This window comes from Theropithecus gelada, chromosome 1 (genome assembly GCF_003255815.1).
Source record: "Theropithecus gelada isolate Dixy chromosome 1, Tgel_1.0, whole genome shotgun sequence".
Classification (NCBI taxonomy): Eukaryota; Metazoa; Chordata; class Mammalia; order Primates; family Cercopithecidae; genus Theropithecus; species Theropithecus gelada.
Window position 1 is genome coordinate 186,578,606 of NC_037668.1, and position 21,630 is coordinate 186,600,235.

Genomic DNA, 21,630 nt, shown 5'->3' on the forward strand with positions numbered 1-21,630 from the left:
AAGATAACAAGGGAATATCGTGAGCAATTGCATGACAATAAATTAGACAACTTAGATGAAATTGCAAATTCCTTACAAGTCCAAAGCTCACTCAAGAAAAGGAAATAATAGCTCTATATGTGATAAATTTATTTAAACTTGTTAAAGAAATTAGATAGCTCTATTTGTTACTTAAAAACTTTCCCACAATGCCAAGATGCTTCACTGGTGAATTCTACCAAACATCTATAGAAGAAATAAAACAATTCTACACATATTATTTTTTAAAACAGAAGAGTAAGAAACACTTCTTAACTCATTTTAAAAGGCCAGCATTACCCTTATATCAAAACCAAACAAAGATATTACAAAATAAAACTATATAATAAATATCCTTTATGAACATCAGTGCAAAAATTCTAAACAATTAATCAACTGAATTTGCAACATATAAGAAGGACAATACATCATGATCAAGTGGAGTTTATCCTAGGAATACAATACTGGTTTAACATTCAATTTAAAAATCAATAAATGTAATTCACTATATTAACACACTGAAAAAGACAACTCATGAGCATCTCAATAGATGCAGTGAAAGGATTTGATAACATCCATTACTGACTAAAAAAAAAAAAGGATTTTCAGCAAACATGAAGTAAAGAAGAATTTCCTCAATCTAATAAAGTGTATCTATAAAAAAACCTATAGCTAGCATTATACTTAAAGAGGACCAAATTAATACTTTTTCTCTAAGATGGACCACGGCAAGGATATCTGCTCTCATTATTTTTTCAACCTAGTATTATAGAGTCTTATTAGTGCAATAAGGCAAGAAAAAGAAAAAATACATATAGATTGTAAAGGAAGAAGTAAAACTGTCCCTATCTGCAGATAACATGACTGCATGACTGTATATTAAAAATCCCAACGAATCTGAAAAAACAAAATTAAAAAAAAAAAACCTCGTAGAAGAAATAAGTGATTTCAGCAAGGTCACAGGATATGAGATTAATGTATTAAAACCCCACTGTAATTCTATATATTAGTAATGAATAATAAGAAATTATAATTATAAAAGAATACCATTTATAGTAGCACCAAAATATGAAATACTTAGGGATAAATCTGACAAACGATATGTAAGATCTATACACTGAAAACTATAAAACTTTGCTTAAAGAAATAAAGAAGACAAATAAATGAAGAGATACACCATGTTCACAGATTTAAAGACTCCATATTGTTAAGATGTCGATTCTCCACAAACTCATCAATAGGTATAATATCAATTAAAATCCCAGCAGACTTTCTTGAGGAAATTGATAGCCTAATTATAAAATTCATATGGAAAGCAAAGGAACTAGAATAGCTTGATCTTGAAAAAAAATTTTTGGAGGATTTATATTACCTGATTTTACAACTCACTACAAAACAATAGTAATGAAGGCAGTTTGGAGACGGTGACAATGTTGACAAATGGATCAACAGAACACAACAGAGTGTCCAGAATAATACCAAGACATATATGGTTAATAAGTTTTCAATCAAGATACAAAGGCATCTCAATAGAGAAAGGACAGCTTTTTCAGTAAATGGTGCTAAAACAACTGGATATCCAAATGCCACAAAATGAACTTGAATCCATACCCAGCACCATATTTTTTTAAAAAAATTAACTCAAAATGGGTCATAGACTGGAATATAATGCCTAAAACTCCAAAACTTCTAGAAGAAAACATAGGAGAAAATCTTTATGATGTTGTTATGCAAAAATTTCCTTAGATAGAATACCAAAAGCAAGGTCTATAAAAGAAAAAAATCAGAGATTGAACTTCATCAAAATTAAGAACTTCCCTCTTTGAAAGACACTATAACTGGGCATGATGGTTCATGTCTGTAATCCTGGCTACTCTGGAGACTCAGGTGGGAAGATCACTTGAGCCCAGGAGTTCAAGTCCAGCCTGGGCAACATAGTAAAATACTGTCTCAGGGAAAAAAAAAAAAAAAGACGCTATTAAGAGAAAAAAAGACAAATCACAGACTGAGAGAAGGTATTTTAAAATTATGTATCTGATAAAAGGCTTGGTATCCAGAAAAAAACAGCTGTCTCAACTCAATAACAAGGAAACAAACAAATCAATACTAAATGAGTCAAAGATTTGAACAGACATTACACCACAGAAAACACATGGATTACACATACACACATGAAAAGAAGTTCAACATCATTGGTCATTAAGAAAATGCAAATTAAAGCCACAGTAACATCCCACTACTCATTTATAAGAATGTAGAATTTTAAAAGACTGACTATATCAGCCAGGTGCAGTGGCTCACAACTGTAATCCAGGCGTAGTGGCGCAGGCCTGTAGTCCCAGCTATTCAGGAGGCTTAGGCAGGAGAATTTCTTGAACCCAGGAGGCAGAGGTTGCAGTGAGCAAAGATCACGCCACTGCACTCCAGCCTGGGCAACAGAGCGAGACTCTATATAAAAAATTTTTAAAAGACTGACTATATCAAGTGTCAGTGAGTATGTAAAGCAACTGGAACTCTCAGATACTGCTGGCAAGAGTGTAAAAATGGTTTAACTACTTTTTAAGAAATTGATATATCATATTTGTATATATATTTTGGAGTACATATGATATCTTGATGCATGTGTACAATGTGTAAAGATCAAAGCAGGGTAACGGGGGTATCCATCACCTCAAACATTTATCTTTTCTTTGTGTTGGGGACAGCCAATTCTTCTCTTCTAGCTATTTTGAAATATACAATGAATTATCATTAACTATAATTTCCCTAATGTACTATTGAATACTAGAACTTATTCCTTCTATCTAACTGCACTTTTGTACCCGTTAGCCACTTTGGAAGGCAGTTTGACCGTTTCTTTAAAAGTTAAACACACATTCCATGTGACTCAGCCATTCCATTCCTAGATATCAACCGAAGGGAAGTGAAAGTATATGTCCATTCAAAGACTTAATATATGAATATGCACTGAAGTTATCTAGTAATAATTTGAAACTGGAAACAACTCAAATGCATATCAACAGAGACTGGATAAATAAATAGTGTCTATCTACACAATGAAATACTACTCAGCACTAAAAAGCATAAGTAGTTGATGAAAACAACAATATGAACCTCTAAGTAATCATGCTTAGTGAAAGAAGTCAGACAAAAAAAGAGTACATTCTTTATAATTCCACTTTTATAAATTCTAGAAAATAAAAAATAATCTTTGGTGTTAGGCAGTAGATCAGACACTGGTGACAAGATGAGGCTGGAAGGATAAATAAAAGAGGAGTACAAGGAAACTCTGGGTGTGTTTGATATGTTCCCTATTTTTAGTTTTTATTAACCATTTTTATGAGTATATACATATTTTAGAACTTATAAGATTGTATTCTTTAAATATGTGAGTTTATTGTACATCAATTGAACCTCAAAAATCCGATAAAAACAAAACAAAAACAAAACTAAGGGGAAAACAGTTATTACCTTCAACTTATCCACCTCATAAAGGTCTTCAGTAGCATTTCTGTGTGAGGTAGTGGATGTACTCAGAGCCATTGCTGTTACCATCCCCTCGCAAGAACTGCAAAAAGAGGGAAAAAAAGAAAAAGAGAACATACACATTCAGCATAACCTATTTATTGTTGGTTCTTCTTCTAAGTTTAAAATGTTAAAAATCCAGACACAGTGGAAGTTCACCATAATAACTCAGCTGCTGACACCAAGGAGAATAATTTGTCTCCTCAGTTTCTTACCCTCGTCCTCCTTCTTCCTTCCATCCCTCTTATTCTTGACCCTTGGTAATATTGAATTGAAATGAAGGGAAAATTTGCTTAGATTGTAAGAGCTACTTCCTGAATTTAAAGTAATCATAGCATCAAGCTTGCATCTTAGTTAATAGATTATAATTTTCCAGACTTCATCTTTATTCAGTGGAAATCCAGCTTTTCAGATATAAGGGCGTGTGGGTTTTTTGTTTTTGTTTTTGTTTTTCCATTTTGTAAAAAGATGTTTTGGTTGGCATTTAGTGAAGCACAGAAAAGTATACATTCAGGGCCAGGCATGGTGCCTCATGGCTGTAATTCCAGCACTTTGGGAGGCCGAGGTGGGCGGATCACTTGAGATCAGGAGTTCGAGACGAGCCTGGCCAACATGGCGAAACTCTGTCTCTACTAAAAATACAAAAATTACCCAGGGGTGGTAGTGCACGCCTGTAAATCCCAGCTACTCAGGAGGCTGAGGCATGAGAATCTCTTGAGCCTAGGAGGTGGAGGCTGCAGTGAGCCGAGGTCACGCCACTGCACTCCAGCCTCAGTGACAGAAGAAAACTCCGTCTAAAAAAATACATGACAGCACATACGAAATTACAATATTCTTCTTAAATCCACTCCCTCACCAGTATGTGCAAAAGTGTAAGATGTGTCTTATTTATGCAAGAAAGTGAGTCCTTTTTTCCTAATTCTTACTCTCACATACACACACTTCTCATCCTGCCCATGCTGACAGTTTTCAAAAGAAAACCCAAAATCTCATATTATAACTGGTCATGGTGTTAAAGCTAGCTGAAAAACTGAACTAGTATTTCTTTCAAGGTTTTAAAATAACCCTATTGCTACTACTTCACTGTCTCTTCTCTGTTTTATGCAACATTCAATTCTTCAAAAGAGCGACAATAAAATAACCAGATAGCTTCACCTGCTCAAATAGCGGGAGTATTGGTACAACTTCCTTGTCAGTTCAATCGCATCTAGCTCTAATCGCGCAACTCCGATGTCGTGTTTCTCAGCACTTTCCTCCTCCAACTTTAGGAGACAGTCTTGATCAGTAAAGTTGGGTATCATTAAAATCAGCAAGTTTACCATCCACTGGATCATAGATATATGTAACTCATCCATCTGTTAAAAAATGAGTATAATACAAATGACCCACTTTAAGTAAATCAAATAGTAAAAACCACACCAAATTTTAAAATAGAAATGATCATGCCTGTGTCCAACTTTCAACATTACAATTCTTAATGAAATCAAATCATCAGCTAGCATGACCCTATTTTCTTTTGCTCACTATACGACATTAAGCTACTCTCTTTTTTTATTGATATTTGTTTATTTAATTTTTTTGAGACCGGGTCTTTACCATGGGCTCAATGGGCTTTACCATGTTGCCCAGGCCGATCTTGAACTGCTGGGATGAAGCAGTCTGCCCACCTCAGCCTTCCAAAGTGCTAGGATTACAGGCGTGAACTACACGCCCAGCTACTAATCTCTTCTTTAGCCTGGTCATAGATAATAACCTATTAAAGCTACAATTCTCAAATTGTACATCAAGGCATTCCAGGGCTCCACAGCAAACTCGAAAGGATGCCATAGGATTTTAAATTGAGGGAAATAACAGTGATATGTAACATCTGCCAGACACAGCATGAACTTAAAGTTCACAGTTTTCAACTTTAGATGCACTGTGTTAATTTTGATGACATCATATCTTTTTGAAACTGGTTTGATTTGTGGTTGTGTGATTAAAAAAAACAAGTACTGTGTGAAAATTAACATGGAACAGAAAATGAAGGTGGTAACATCCAATCTGATTCCAAGGTCAGAGAAGCTGTACCATGCCAACGAGTACATGCCTTACATTGGTAAGTGATATTGAATAAATGAGAATAAAATAAAAGGTTTTCTCTTTCAATGTATGTGTAGTACTTTTCCAAATGGTTAATAAATTGTTAGGACATTAAATATTTAGTAAGCGGTTTGAACCTACCTATTTCATAAACCTACTTAACTGTGAGGTATTTCTTTTGACTTAGGAGTGTGAAAATATTGAAACCCAAAGGGCACTGTGAATAGAAAAAGTTTGAGAACCTCTGCATTACAGTATTTGCTGAGGCTGGGTCCCAGAAATAAAATACAAAAAACCTGTATGCAAAAATCAGACACAACATACTTGTCAAATACCCTACTCCCTTTCTCTGTTTAGTTCTGGAGTATTTCTCTAGGCTTAAACATGATCTACTCTGAGAAGACTTACCAGTTTCCACTGGCTCCAATTTGCTCCCCTTCCCATGTTTTGTTTAAATATGCTTATTACCTGAGTGATGAAATAATCTGTACACCAGTACTTTGTACATATCTCTATCATAGTCATTTGCACGTCTCTCCTCAATTCACCTGTCTGTAAGACATGAGCCATCAACTTATCCCTGCATACCACACACAGTACTTACCAGGGAGTAAGTGCTTAATAAATGTTTCTTGAATGCATGAATAAAAATAACATCCAATACTAAAACCCAAACTTCTTGCTTCTTGATTCAGATGGAAAGGTTGTTAATGACCTAAAGCAATGTTGATTAATGTATTTGACACCTGAATTTACATATCAGGAAAAGGGGCAAACTTTCCCGAGAAAGAGTAAAAAAGGCAAGTCTTCTTCACAGGAAAAACATACTACTCCCTTACATATTCTACTAGCTATATCCCTGCTGCTTCTCCGTGAAAGTGCATAAATCCCCAACTATTCTTTCATATACCAATGGCCTAGATTATACTATCATTGAAATAACTCATTTTTGCTTATATAAAATATTAATCAATCCTTGGACTATCCTTAGGAAATAAGCACAAATAGATCTCTTAATTTAAAAGTTATATCAGAGAGATTAAATGGTAGAATCAAGGTCAAACAATAAACTGTAGGTAAATTTAAAATTAAAATAAATTAAAAATAAAGAATATCTTTCACTTTCTTAAAGCCATGTAATTCTTTTTAATGAGATGGAAAGTAAATATACTTTTTGTACTAAAATATAGATTTACTGTGATTCTTACATAAAATTCTTAAAAGAAATTTTAAGATGAATTAACTGCTTTTCTTTTATGAAAAGACTTCTTCCAAATTTACTAATCTTTTCAGGGATAATGAGTGATTAATTTAGCCACTTCTTAGCTGATATTAAGAAATAAATAGGCCGGGCACGGTGGTTGACACCTGTAATCTCAGCACTTTGGGAGGCCGAGATGGGTGGATCATGAGATCAGGAGTTCGAGACCAGCCTGGCCAAGATGGTGAAATCCTGTCTCTACTAAAAATACAAAAATTAGCCCGGCGTGGTGGCGTGTGCCTGAATCCCAGCTACTCGGGAGGCTGAGGCAGGAGAATTGCTTGAACCCAGGAGGCAGAGGTTGCAGTGAGCTAAGAATGCGCCACTGCACTCCAGCCTGGGTGACAGAGCACGACTCCATCTCAAAATAAATAAATACATACATAGACACACACACACACACACACACACACACACATAAAAAGCAGGCCGGGCATGGTGGCTTATGCCTGTAATCCCAGCACTGTGGGAGGCCAATGTGGGAGGATTGCCTGAGCTCAAGAGTTCGAGACCAGCCTGGGCAATATGGTGAAACCCCATCTGTACAAACACACACACACACACACTTAATTTGTCCCTTCCAAATATATGTGAAATTTAACAATGAGCAAAAGAAACTTACACTATGGAGAGGTCATTTTGAAAATGGACAGGAGGAAATATTTCCATCTTGGTGTGAGTTTGTTGCTAAAAATGATACATAGCTCACCTTTTAAAAGTCTAAAATCTATATATATAAAAAATCTGGAAGTACGTTTCTCATCTTTTTAAAAATCTTAGAAATACAGCATTTCAATTGGCTGGGAACACTTTGTTAAAATATAGGAATGCTATACTGAATAATGTTTTAGACAACTGTAAGAACAACTGATTGACATTATGATAGATAGAAAAAATTACTAGTTAACTAAAAAAAAAAAAAACACCTTTGCATAACTGATTGATGGAATTGAAATTTCTTTTTTTTTTTTTTTTTTTTTTTTTTTGAGACATAGTCTCGCTCTGTTTCCCAGGCTGGAGTGCAGTGGCACAATCATAGCTCAGCGCACCCTTGACCTACCAGGCACAAGTGATCCTCTCACCTCAGCTTCCCAAGTAGCCGTGACTATAGGTGTGTGCCACCACGCCTGGCTAATTATTTTATTTTTTGTAGAGGTGAGGTCTTGCTGTGTTGACCAGGTTGGTATTAAATTCCTGGGCTTAAAGTAATCCTCCTACCTTGGCCTTCCAAAGTGCCAAATTACAGGCATGAGCCATCACGCCTGGCCTGATTGATGGAAATGAAAAGTGAATATTATAATTTAATAAATACAGCCACTGATGTATTTCTTCAATTTGGATTCATGTTTCTTTCTAAGCTATCATTTCAGCAATGACCTCCATTAAAAATTAGTATTGAAGGAAACTGAATTTAGAAGCAAACTTCAAATAACTTTATAATCACAAATTTAATCTGCAATTTAAACCTGCAATTATAAAACATCATGAAGCTTGTTCAATCAGCTGTTTGAACCATTACCAAAAATCATGATAAAAAACGTTTAGAGATCAGTGTTTTAGACAGCCAAGCAGCACAGGTAAAATGGAGTAAGGAGGGAAAGGAAAAACAATAACAAAAAAACTGGAGGTAAGAACATGGATCAGGACAGAAAATGAATGGTGAGTGAAAACCCAGACAAACTTTTCTGTATTTATTTTTATTTAACTTTTATTTTAGGTTTAGGGGTACATGTGCAGGTTTGTCACACAGGTAAATTGCATGTTGTGGGGGTTTGGTGTACAAATTATTTCATCACTCAGGTAATAAGCATAATAACCAATAAGTAGGTTTTCGATCCTCATCCTCCTCCCACTCTCCACCCTCTTGTAGGCCCCGGTGTCTGTTTTCCCTTTCTTTGTGCCCGTATGTATTCAATGTTTAGCTCCCACTTATAAGTGAGAGTATGTGGTATTTGGTTTCCTGTTCCTGTGTTGGTTTGCTTAGGATAATGGCTTCCAGCTCCATCCATATTGCTGCAAAGTACATTATCTCATTCCTTTTTTGGGTGCACAGTATTCCATGGTGAATATGTACCACATTTGCTTTATCCAGTCTACCACTGATGGAGCATTTAGGTTGATTTCATGTATTTGCTATTGTGAATAATGCTATGATGAACATATGAGTGCACATGTCTATATGGTAGAATGATTTATATTCCTTTGGGTATGAGCCAATCATGGGATTTCTGGGTAGAATGGTAATTCTAAGTTCTTTGAGAAATTGACAAATTGCTTTCCACAATGGCTGAACTAATTTACATATTCCCACCAGCAGTGTATAAGAGTTCCCTTTTCTCCAAAACCTCACCAGCCTTTTAATTGGGGCATTTAGCCCATTTATGTTCAAGGTTAGTATCGATATGTGTGGATTTGATCCTGTCATCATATTGCTAGCTGGCTACTATGCAGACTTGTTTGGTTGCTTTATAGTAGTCTAAATATCTAAGCATGTATTTGTCGTGACTGGTAATGGTCTTTCTTTTCCATATTTAGCACTCTCTTCAGGACCTCTTGTAAGGCACATCTGGTCACAAAAATTCCCTTAGCATTTGCTTGTCTAAAAAGGATCTTATTTCTCCTTTGCTTATGAAGCTCAGTTTGGCTAGATATGAAGTTCTTGTTTGGAATTTCTTTTCTAAGAATGCTGAATGTAAGCCCACAATTTCTTTTGACTTGTAGGATTTCTGCTGACATGTCTGCTGTTAGCCTTATGGAGTTCGCTTTGTAGGTGACCTGCCCATTCTCTCTACCTACCTTTAACATTTTTTCTTTCATTTCAGCTTTGGAGAATCTGATGACTATGTGTCTCGTGGATAGTCTTCTTTTGTAGTATTTTTCAGGGGCTCTCTGCATTTCCTGAATTTGAATTTTGGCCCCTTTAGCGAGGTTGTGAAAATTTTCGTGCATGATATCCTGAAATACATTTTCCAAATTGCTTGCTTTCTCTCTCTTTTGGGAATGCCAATGAGTTGTAGATTTGATCTTTTTACATAATTTCAGATTTCTCAGAGGTTTGGTTCATTCATCTTTATTGTTTTTTCTTTATTTTTGTCTGACTGAGTTATTTCAGAGAGCCAGTCTTCAAACTCTGAGATTTTTTTCCCTCAGCTTAGTTGATTCTGCTGTTAATACTTGCAATTGCATTATGAAATTCTCGTAGTATGTTTTTCGTTCCCATCAGATTAGTTTGGTTCTTTTTTTTTATTTATTTTTTATTTTGAGACAGAGTTTCACTCCTGTTGCTCAGGCTGGAGTGCAATGGCGCGATCTTGGCTCACTGCAACCTCCGCCTCCCAGGTTCAAGCGATTCTCCTGCTTCAGCCTCCTGAGTAGCTGGGATTACAGGTGCCCACCACCATGCCCAGCTAATTTTCTGTATTTTTAGTAGAGATGGGATTTCACTATGTTGGCCAGGCTGGTCTCGAACTCCTGACCTCAGTCGATCCACCCACCTCAGCCTCCCAAAGTGCTGGGATTACAGGTATGAGCCACCGCGCCTGGTGGTTCTTTCTTATAATGACCATTTCATCTGTCAGCTCCTGTATCATTTTATTGTAATCCTTAGATTCTTTGGATTGAGTTTCAACTTTCTCCTGTATGTTGATAATCTTTGCTACTATACATATTCTGAATTCTATTTCTGTCATGTCAGCCTGGTTAAGAAACATTGCTGGGGAACAGTGTGGTCGTTTGGAGGTAAGAAGACACTCTGTACTCTTGAGTTGCCAGAGTTCTTGTGCTTTCTAATCTTTGTGAGCTGATGTTCCTTCAGTCTTTGAAGTTGCTGTCCTTAGAATGAATTTTCTTTTCTCTTTCCTCCTCTTTGACACCCTTGGAGGTTTGATTCTGGTGTAAGGTGGGTTCAGTCAACCTGCTTCATTTCTGGAAGACTTTAGGGGTCCAAGGCTCAGCTTAGGCCTCCTGGACTGCATGCTCTAACTCTAGGGTCTGGGATCAGGTCCTCAGCTTTGTAATCTGGCCCCTCAAGGCTAGGAACCTACTGTATTGGAAGAGCCAAGGAGTTCCCAGACCACTAGTCACAATACTCCAATGGGTGACGCCAGCCAAAGCAATCCATTAGGTGGTGACAGTGGGATCTGTGCTTGTTTACACATGCCAGGAGCAGCAGCAGTGCAGCAGAGTGCATGCTCATCAGCTGTGGTGGGGCACTAATGAGGGCAGGGATGTGGACATTTGCAGCGGCAGCAGTGCAGCATGCTGCAGGGAGTAGCCCACCAATGTCCCTGTGCATGTTCACACTGGTGGTGGCATCAGCATGGGGGCAGAGTGATGGCAGGCGCAGGACTGGTAACCTCTGTGCACATATTCACAAAGGCAGCAGTGGCTGCACAGGTGGGAGGCAGGTCTGCTGGCATCCATGCGTAGTTTCATGCCAGCAGCAGTGTTGGCACAGTGGCGGAGCACTGGCAGGCACAAGGTTAGCAGTCTCTGTACCCATGAACACTCTAATGGCAATGGCAGTGCAGCACCGGGTGTGGGGCCACTGGTCTCCTTGCATACCTTTGCATTGGTTATGGGGTAGGTAGTGTGATGCACTCACAGTGGCAGCAGTTGGCATGGTAGGGTGCATGTGCACATGTGAGCTAGTGGGGAAGGAGGAGCAAGTTCTGAATACATGCACTCACACTAGCAAAGCAATGTAGGGGGTGGTCATGGGTGAGTGCACACTGGCAAATGGCATTGGGGAGGCTGTGATGGGTAGAGTACATGGGCGGGCTGGTGCTTGTTAGTGGGCGATGCTCTGCTGGAGCTCTCCAATGGTCAGGCATGGTCTACAGGTACAGGAGCTATGATGCAGGCCCCTGGGAGGCACCTCAGCCGGGCATCCAAGGCTGCACTGCAAACAGGCATGGTCAGGCTGGAGTCCTGGGAGAGTCCACAAGACAGGGGGGTGCTTAGGTGAAACCAGCGCTGTCTCATGGGCAAGATCATCCTGTATTGTTCAGGTCTGGTAGTTTCCCTAAGACTAACATCTCCTAAAGGAGCAAGGCAGGCCTTGGGGGATAGGCATCCCGACTGTGCTCCACTAGAGATGCTCCCGCACCAAACCCTCCAGGCTCCCCACTGGCTGGAGTGCCACCCCTACCACCTCTCTAAGCAGCTCTCTCTGCCAGCTTAAGTGACTGTGGGGGTTCTGGGATTGTCTGCTGTCTGAATTCCAGATGCCTATGTCAAGAGAAGGTCACTTCTCACCTGCTTAGCTCACTTTTTCCCCAAGAGTCATTGGCGGCCAGGAAGGAGTCCCAGTGTGTGGTATCCCTATAAAGGGTTTCCAGCTTCCTCCCCCTTTAGCCCAGCATCTGTATCTTCCCTCCTCCACTCTCAATGCCTTCCCTCTAAAGATATGCTTGGAGTGCACCAGTCCTTCTGATCTTCTAGTCCCTCAGTGGCAGATGTTTCTCCTGGCTGAATTTAGTCAGCCATCTTGTCTCCTATATCCAACTTTTCTGTTTCTAAATATTAATAAGAGTTAATATGGATACACAGGATACACATCATTCCTCATAGAGTTTACAATCTTGCAAATTTTCTACACAGATTAATTATAACAATGCAGTGTTACAATTGAGGTATATAAAGGCACTTTCTAAGTAATCCTACACTATAAAAATTAAATTCTAGAAAATAACGAATTGAGCATATGATTCCATGGAGATAAAACCCTAATGGTAAATCAAGCATTTTGCCAAAGAAGGGATTAATGTAGCAGCACCATCAGATACCAACAGTGCTGGAATATTCTTCCTAAATTCATTCAACAAACATTTATTGAGTCCCACCATGTGACAAACACTCTGCTACCCTTTTTCTTACTCATTTTGGTTTTCAGAGGAATTTTTCCCAAGCCTGTGGATAACCTGAATCCATACTTCCAGCTTAACATATTTGCTCCTTGACTCTTCAATTCCAAAACTCCATTCCAGAGGCAGAAACATTCTGCTTTAAAAAATCCATTGAAAATTATTTGAGAAATTATTATACAAGCTTCTATTTTGCCCTCTCAACCTCTTGCTTCATTTAAATAGGGAGAGCTTTGTTTTTCCTTGAAGAAATTTGCCAGCCGAGGCAAAATATAACATCAAATATCCTTACAAGTACATACGTGGCGCTGAAGTTCAATGTTACCGTTGTTAATTTCATTGCCTATCTTCAAAAGCCATTGTTGAATCATGTTAAATATGTATGCTTGGAGTACCCTGAAGGAAAAATCAAGTAAAATAAAAGTGACTGGCTGATTTAAAGGATAAATGTAACTATCAGCTATGAGAAAGAGTTTTATTTGGCTGGGTATTATAAACTTAGATATTGACAATTGCTTGAGAACTCAGGAAAGGGGAATCAAAGCCCTGAATTATCTGGTATGATAGTTTACTCACTGACAAAGCTTTCCTAACCCCCATGTAGGTAGCAAGATGCACTGTGGACAAAGCAGATCTTACGTTCAATATTACCTCTCTACTGTAAAAACCTACACCGTTTACATTTACTTCCAGGCTAGTACTATGTCAGAAGAATGAATTTTAAAATCCTCTCAATGAATGACTTCCAGCATGATAGTGTGAGGAGCAAGGCTGCCCTCCCCACTGCCCCCTACCCCAGTGAAACTGGTAACAATTATTTTTTTAAATACACCACTTAAAGCCTCTAAAAATGGTGCTATGGAGAAGTTCCAAAAACATCTATCCAAGAAAACCTATGAAGATTCAGTAAGAAAGGCAATAATCGGCCGGGCGCGGTGGCTCAAGCCTGTAATCCCAGCACTTTGGGAGGCCGAGACGGGCGGATCACGAGGTCAGGAGATCGAGACCATCCTGGCTAACATGGTGAAACCCCGTCTCTACTAAAAAAAAATACAAAAAACTAGCCGGGCGCAGTGGCGGGCGCTTGTAGTCCCAGCTACTCGGGAAGGCTGAGGCAGGAGAATGGCGTAAACCCGGGAGGCGGAGCTTGCAGTGAGCTGAGATCCGGCCACTGCACTCCAGCCTGGGCTACAGAGCGAGACTCCGTCTCAAAAAAAAAAAAAAGAAAGGCAATAATCTATGGTATTTGAACCATGACTGCTCCCTCCTCTCCTTAGCTCAGTGAGGCAGCAACTCCATTTCAGAATGCTGTAGCCAAGAACACAGAGCTCCCTAACCCTCCAGCTCCCAATCACATGGCTTTCTTCTCAGGAGGAACAGGATATCATGGATTTTTATACTGCCTCCAGCTATCTGTTGATGAGTCTAGGTACTGGGTAAATGCAGGTAACAAGTAGGGGTTGTCTTCTTCCACCCAGCCCCTATTTATACAGTAAAGACTCTACCCTATGCATAGCATGCTGAGAATCATGGGTCCCTGATTGTCTGGGCTTGTAAGGCAGTGGTTCCATTCCATGAGAGGCAATCCAAGAAGACCTCAGGCTGCTACTATCCCCTCTAAGGAGTGCTCAGCTCTGACAGTGTGAGTGTCACTCAGAGAGAAGCTTACCATTGTCGCTACCCCCAGCTCCAGAACCTTAGCTCAGATATTTTGCCTGGAGGTAGAAGAAGGCAAAAAAAAAAAGAAAAAAAGAAAAAAGAAAAAAGAAAAAAAAGAAAAAGAAAATTAAAAAGCTCCTAATCTTGTCCCAAATAAACTAACTTCATTTGCAACACAGCCTGAAGACATTCAAATCTAAGGGTGCTTTCAAGAACAGTGGAGGTTTGGTGAAATGCAATTCAGTGGAGATTCAAGATAGAGGCTAAACTGTAGGTTAACTAGTTTTCAGGAGAGAACCAGGGACTGAGACAACTGAGGGAAGGCCACTTGGGTTCAGAACAAGATCAAACACTGATCTCAGGAATTATTCTTTCCAAGAAGCCCAAATTACATGAAAGTAGTTTTAGAGCAATATATGCCCCAGAGAATTATTGAAAACAATAATTAGTGAAGTTTAACAGTTTGGTGTGGTCAAAGAAAAAGAAGTGAACCTTGACAAACACCACTGTCACTGCAGGGTGACAGTATGCATACCCGAAAACTGCACCTTCTTGAGAGCAAGATCAGGGACTTAAGACAAGGAAGAGGGGGGTAGCAACAAAAGTTGCTACAGTATATTATCTAATATGTCCAGTATCCAAAAACCAAAAACAACAACAACAACAACAACAAAACCTTACAAAGCATGAAAAGAAACAAGAAAGTATGAAATATACACCAGGCAGGCAACAGAAACTGCCTGTGAGACTGATCAGACCTCAACTTCAAAGTAGCTGATAAGGTTTGGCTATGTCCCCACCCAAATCCCATCTTGAATTGTAGCTCCCATAATTCCCTCATGTTGTGGGAGGGACCCAGTGGGAGATAATTGAATCATGGGGGTGGTGTCCCCCATACTGTTCTCCTGGTAGTGAATAAGTCTCATGAGATCTGATGATTTTATAAGGGGAAGAACCCCTTTCACTTGGCTCTCATTCTCTTCTCTTGTCTGCCACCATGTGAGATGTGCCTTTCACCTTCCACCAGGATTGTAAGGCCTCCCCAGCCATGTGGAACTGTGAGTCCACTAAACCCTTTTTCCTTTGTAAATTACCCAGTCTCTGGTGTGTCTTTATCAGAAGCATGAGAATGGACTAACACAGTAAATCGGTACCAGGAGTGGGGAGCTACTGTAAATATACCCAAAAATGTGGAAGCCACCTTGGAACTGGGTAACAGGCAGAGGTTGGAACAGTTTGAAGGGCTCAGAAGAAGACAGGAAAATGTGGAACAATTTGGAACTTCCTAGACACTTGTTGAATGGCTTTGACCAAAATGCTGATAATGATATGGACAATGGAATCCAGACTGAGGTGGTTTCAGATGGAAATGAGGAACTTCTTGGGAACTGGAGCAAAGAAGATTCTTGTTATGTTTACGCAAAGAGACTGGCGGCATTTTGCCCCTGCCCTAGAGATTTGTGAAACTCTCAGCTTCAGAGAGATAATTTAGACTATCTGGTGGAAGAAATTTCTTTTTTCTTTCCTTTTCTTTTCTTTTCTTCTTTCTTTCTTTTTTTCTTTTTTTTTTTTGTTGAGACAGAGTCTCCCTCTGTCACCCAGGCTGGAGTGCAGTGACGTGACCTTGGCTCACTGCAAGCTCTGCCTCCCGGGTTCATGCCATTCTCCTGCCTCAGCCTCCTGAGTAGCTGGGACTACAGGCATGAGCCACCACACCCAGCTAATTTTTTGTATTTTTAGTAGAGACAGGGTTTCAGCGTGTTAGACAGGATGGTCTCCATCTCCTGACCTCATGATCCGCCCACCTCGGCCTCCCAAGGTGCTGGGATTACAGGCATGAGCCACCACACCCAGCCTTTTTCCATGTTTTGTTTTGTTTTTTTGAGATGGAGTTTAACTCTTGTTGCCCAGGCTGGAGTGCAATGACACAATCTCGGTTCACCACAATCTCCACCTCCCGGGTTCCAGAGATTCTCCTGCCTCAGCCTCCCAAGTAGCTGGGATTACAGGCATCCACCATCATGCCTGGTTAATTTTGATTTTCAGTAAAGATAGGGCTTCTCCATGTTGGTCAGGCTGGTCTCGAACTCCTGACTTCAGGTGATCCACCCGTCTCAGCCTCCCAAAGTGCTGAGATTACAGGCGTGAGTCACTGCACCCAGCCAGTGGAAGAAATTTCTAAGAAACAAAGCATTCAAGGGGTGACTTGGGTGCTGTTAAATGTATTCAGTCTTTTTTTTTTTTTTTTTAAATTTTTTGAGACAGAGTCTATCTCACCCAGACTGCAGTGCAGTGGTATGATCTCGGCTGACTGCAGCCTCCACCTCCCAGGTTCAAGTGATTCTCCTGTCTCAGGCTCCTGAGTAGCTGGGACTACAAGCATGTGCCACTACACCCAGATAATTTTGCATTTTTAGTAGAGATTGAGTTTCACCATGTTGGCCAGGCTGGTCTCAAGTTCCTGACCTCAGGTGATCCACCTGCCTTGGCCTCCCAGTGTGCTGGGATTACAGGCATGAGCCACCACACCCAGCCAGGTATTCAGTTTTAAAAGGGAAACAGAGCATAAAAGTTCAGAAAATTTGTAGCCTGACAATGCAAGAGAGAAAAATATTCCATTTTCTAGGAGAAATTCAAGCCAGCTGCAGAAATCTGCATAAGTAATGAGCAGCCAAATGTTAATCCCCAAGACAATGGGGAAAATGTCCCCAGGTCATGTCAGAGACCTTTGGGTCAGCCCCTCCCATCACAGGCCTGAAGGCCTAGGAGGAAAAAATGGCTTCATGGGCCAGGCCCATGAAGAGCACACAGACTGCTCTGCTGTGTGCAATCTAGGGACTTGGTGCCCTGCATCCCAGCTGTTCCAGCCATGACTAAAAGGGGCCAAGGTACAGCTGGGGCCATGGCTTCAGAAGGTGAAGCCCCAAGCCATGGCAGCATCCACATTGTATTGAACCTGCAGGTGCACAGAAGCCAAGAATCAAGGTTTGGGAACCTTAGCCTAGATTTCAAGGATGTATGGAAACAACTGGATGTCCAGGCAGAAGTTTGCTGCAGGGGTAGGGTGCTAATGGAGACCTCTGCTAGGGCAGTGCAGAAGGAAAATGTGAGGTGGGTACCCCCCCACAGAGTCCCCACTGGTGTGCTGCCTAGTGGAGCTGTGAGAAAATGGCCACTGTCCTCCAGATCCCAGAATGGTATATCCACCAACAGCATGCACCATGTGCCTGGAAAAGCCATAGGCACTCAACCCCAGCCCATGAAAGCAGCCAGGAGGGAGTCTGTGCCCCACAAAGCCAATGAGGGAGAACTATCCAAGACCATGAGAACCCACCTCTTGCATCAGCGTGACCCAGATGTGAGACATGGTGTCAAAGGAGATCATTATGGAGCTTTAAGATTTGTCTGCCCTGCTAGATTTTTAATTTGCATGGAGCCTGTAGCCCCTTTGTTTTGGCCAATTTCTCCCATTTGGAATGCCTGTATGTACCAAATATCTGTACCCGCTTTTGTATCTAGGAAGTAAATAACTTGCTTTTGATTTTACAGGCTTATAGGTGGAAGAGACTTGCCTTGTCTTGGCTGAGACTTTGGACTGTGGACTTTTGAGTTAATGCTGAAATGAGTTAAGACTTATGGGGACTGTTTGGAAGGCATGATTGGTTTTGAAATGTGAGGACATGAGATTTGGGAGAGGCCAGGGGCAGAATTATATGGTTTGGCTCTGTCCCCATCCAAATCTTATCTTAAATTGTAGCTCCCGTAATTCCTTCATGTTTTGGGAGGAACCCAGTGGGAGATAATTGAATCGTGGGAGTAGTTTCCCCCACACTGTTCTCATGGTAGTGAATAAGTCTCATGAGATCTGATGGTTTTATAAGGGGAAATCCCTTTCACTTGGCTCTCATTCTCTTCTCTTGTATGCTTCCATGTGAGATGTGCCTCTCACCTTCCACCATGATTTCCTGTGAGGCCTCCCCAGACATGTGGAACTGTGAGATCATTAAAATTCTTACTTTTGTAAATTGCCCAGTCTTGGGTATGTCTTTATCAGCAGTGTGAACATGAACTAACACATGTTAGTTCATGTTCACAGAACTAAAGAAATCCATGATTAGATAAGCAAAGGAAGGTATTATAACAATGTTGTAGCAAATAAGAGAATAGAAATTAAAAATATAAATTGGAAAAAAGAAATAAATGAAAATTTTAAAGTGAAAAAGAACAATAACTGAAAAATGTTTTAAAGTCACTACTAGGGCTCAACAGTAAATTTGAACTGGCAGAAGAGAGAAGAATTGAACTTGAAGATAAATATGTGGAAGATATTCAAGCCAAAGAATAAAGAGAAAAAGAATGAAGAGACATGAAAACAGTATTGAAGAAATATGGGACACCCTTACACATAAAGGGAGTACTGGAAGTAGAGAAAAGAAAATACATAAAAATATTGAAAGAAACAGTAGCTGAAACTCTCCAAATTTATTGAAAAACAATAACACATTCAAGAAGCTTAACAATCTCCATGTAAGATAAACACAAAGAGGTCTACAAACTTATATATGAGAGTTAAGGTGCTAGAAGTCAAAATAAGGAGAAAATCTTGAGAGCAGTAAGAGAAAAACAACACATCACTTACAAGGGAGTTCCAATAAGATTAACAGCTGACTTCTCAGTATACACAATAGAGGCCAAAAAGTAGCAGGATAACATATTCATACTGCCTAAAGAAGAAAAATGTCAACCAAGAATCCTATATCCAACAAACATATGTTCTAAAAATGAAGGTAGAATAAAGACTGCCCCAAATTTTTTAAAAACTGAAGAATTCATTGCTAGTAGATTTTCCTTACAATAAATCCTAGAGGAGATTTTTCAAGCTGAAAGCAATGACCACAGATGGTAATTAGAATCTACACAAAAAACAAGGCAGTGTAAAGAAAATTATGCAATTTTAAAAGACAATATGAAAGCATATTTTCTATTTCTTAACCGATTAAAGAAGAACTTGTATAAAATAATATATGATATATTGTTGGACCTATAACATAAAAATGTAATATATTTGTAATATATATGTCAAAATAGCACAGAAGAGGTGGATGGGAGCAAACTCTAATGGGTGATAGAAATGATGACAGATGGTAAATTTATAACTATAACAATGTATTTTTGGCTTGTAATATTATATTAGTCCAATTCTACAATGCTATAAAGAAATACCCTAGACTGGGTAATTTTTAAACAAAAGAGGTTTAATCAACACACAGTTCTACATGGCTGGAGAAGCCTCAGGAAGCTTATAATCATGGCAGAAGGGGAAGGAAAAACAAGTACCTCCTCACAAGGCAGCAGGAAAAAGAGAAGTGCAAGTAGGGGAAATGCCAAATGCTTATAAGACCATCATATCGCATAAAAACTCACTCTCATGAGAACAGCAGGGGGAAACAGCCACCATGATCCAATCATCTCCTTTCCTTGACATGTGAGAATTACAGGTCCCACCCTCAACACATGAGGATTACAATTCAAGATGACATTTGGGTAGGGAAACAGAGCCAAAACATATCATTCTGTCCTGGCCCTTTCCAAATCTCATATAATTTCACATTTCAAAACCAATTATACCTTTGCAACAGTCCCCCAAAGTCTAAACTCATTTCAGGATTTACTCAAAAGTCCACAGTGCAACATCTCATCCGAGCAAGGCAAGTCCCTTCTGCCTATGAGCCTGTAAAATAAAAAAACAGTTAGTTCCTTCCAAGATACAATCGGGGTAGAGGCACTGGATAAATGCTGTCATTTCAAATGGGAGAAACTGACCAAAACAAAAGGGCTACAGGCCCCATGCGAGTCTGAAATCTAGCAGACCAGTCATTAAATCTTAAAGCTTCTAAATAATCTCTTTTGATTCCATGTCTCACATCTAAGTCATGCTAATGCAAGAGGTGAGCTCCCACAGGCTTGGGCAGCTCCACTCCTGTGGCTTTGCAGGGTGCAGCCCCTCGCCTGGCTGCTTTCATGGGCTGGTGTTGAGTGTCTGTGGCTTTTCCAAGTGCACAGTGCAAAGTGTTGATGCATCTACCATTCTGGGGTCTGGAGGACAGTGGCCCCCTTCTCACAGCTCCACTAGGCCCCAGTGGGGACTCTGTGTGGGGCCTCCAACTCTAAATTTCCCTTTTGTACTGCCCTAGCAGAGGTTCTCCATGAGGGCTACACCTCTGCAGCAGACTTCTGCCTGGACATCCAAGCATTTCCATACATCCTCTGAAATCTAGGTAGAGATTCCCAAACCTCAATTCTTGACTTCTGTGCACCCACAGGCCCAAGATCACCCTCTGAAGCAATGGCCCAAGCTGTACCTTGGCCCCTTTTAGCCACGACTGGAGCTGAAGTGGCTAGGACACAGGGTGCCATGTCCAGAGGCTTCACAGAGCAGCGGGGTCCCTGGGCCTGACCCATGAAACCATTTTTACCTTCTAGGCCTCCAGGCCTGTGATAACAGGGGTTGCTCTGAGGATCTCTGATGCCCTGGAGACATTTTCCCCATTGACTTGGCTACGAACATTCAGTTTCTCATTACTTATGCAAATTTCTGCAGCTGTCTTTAATTCCTCCCCAGAAAATGGGTTTTTCTTTTCTACCTCATGGTCAGACTGCAAATTTTCCAAACTTTTATGCTCTGCTTCCTCTTGAATGCTTTGCCACTTAGAAATTTCTTCCACCAGATACCCTAAATCATCTCTCTCAAGTTCAAAGTTCCTCAGATTTCTAGGGCAGGGGCAAAATACCACCAACCTCTTTACTAAGGCATAGCAAGAGTAACTTTTACTCCAGTTCCCAGTAAGTTTCTCATCTCCATCTGAGACTAGCTCAGCCCAGACTTCATTGTCCACATCACAATCAGCATTTGGTCAAAACCATTCAACAAGTCTCTAGGAAGTTCCAAACTTTCCCAAATCTTTCTGTCTTCCTCTGAGCCCTCCAAACTATTCCAACTTTTGCCCATTATCCAGTTCCAATGTGGCTTACATATATTCAGGCTAACTTTATAGCAGTACCCTACTTCCGGTACCAATTTCCTGTATTACTCCATTCTCACACTGCTATAAAGAAACTACCCAAGACTAGGTAACTTTTTTTTTTTTTTTTTGAGGTGGGGTCTCACTCTGTCGCCTGGGCTGGAGTGCAGTGGCGCGATCTCGGCTCACTGCAACCACC

At 40.1% G+C, this 21,630-nt stretch overlaps 1 protein-coding gene across 1 annotated transcript in view; it reads right to left on the minus strand.

Annotated features, from left to right (window-relative positions):
• AXDND1 (axonemal dynein light chain domain containing 1) overlaps positions 1-21,630 on the minus strand; it is a 185,853-nt gene that overhangs the window by 59,653 nt on the left and 104,570 nt on the right. The window contains exons 18-20 of the mRNA XM_025389451.1: positions 13,053-13,146; positions 4,699-4,898; positions 3,490-3,586 (exon numbers count right to left, since the gene is read on the minus strand). Of these exons, the coding sequence (XP_025245236.1) occupies positions 3,490-3,586; positions 4,699-4,898; positions 13,053-13,146 (391 nt within the window). The remainder of the gene's footprint in view (positions 1-3,489; positions 3,587-4,698; positions 4,899-13,052; positions 13,147-21,630) is intronic.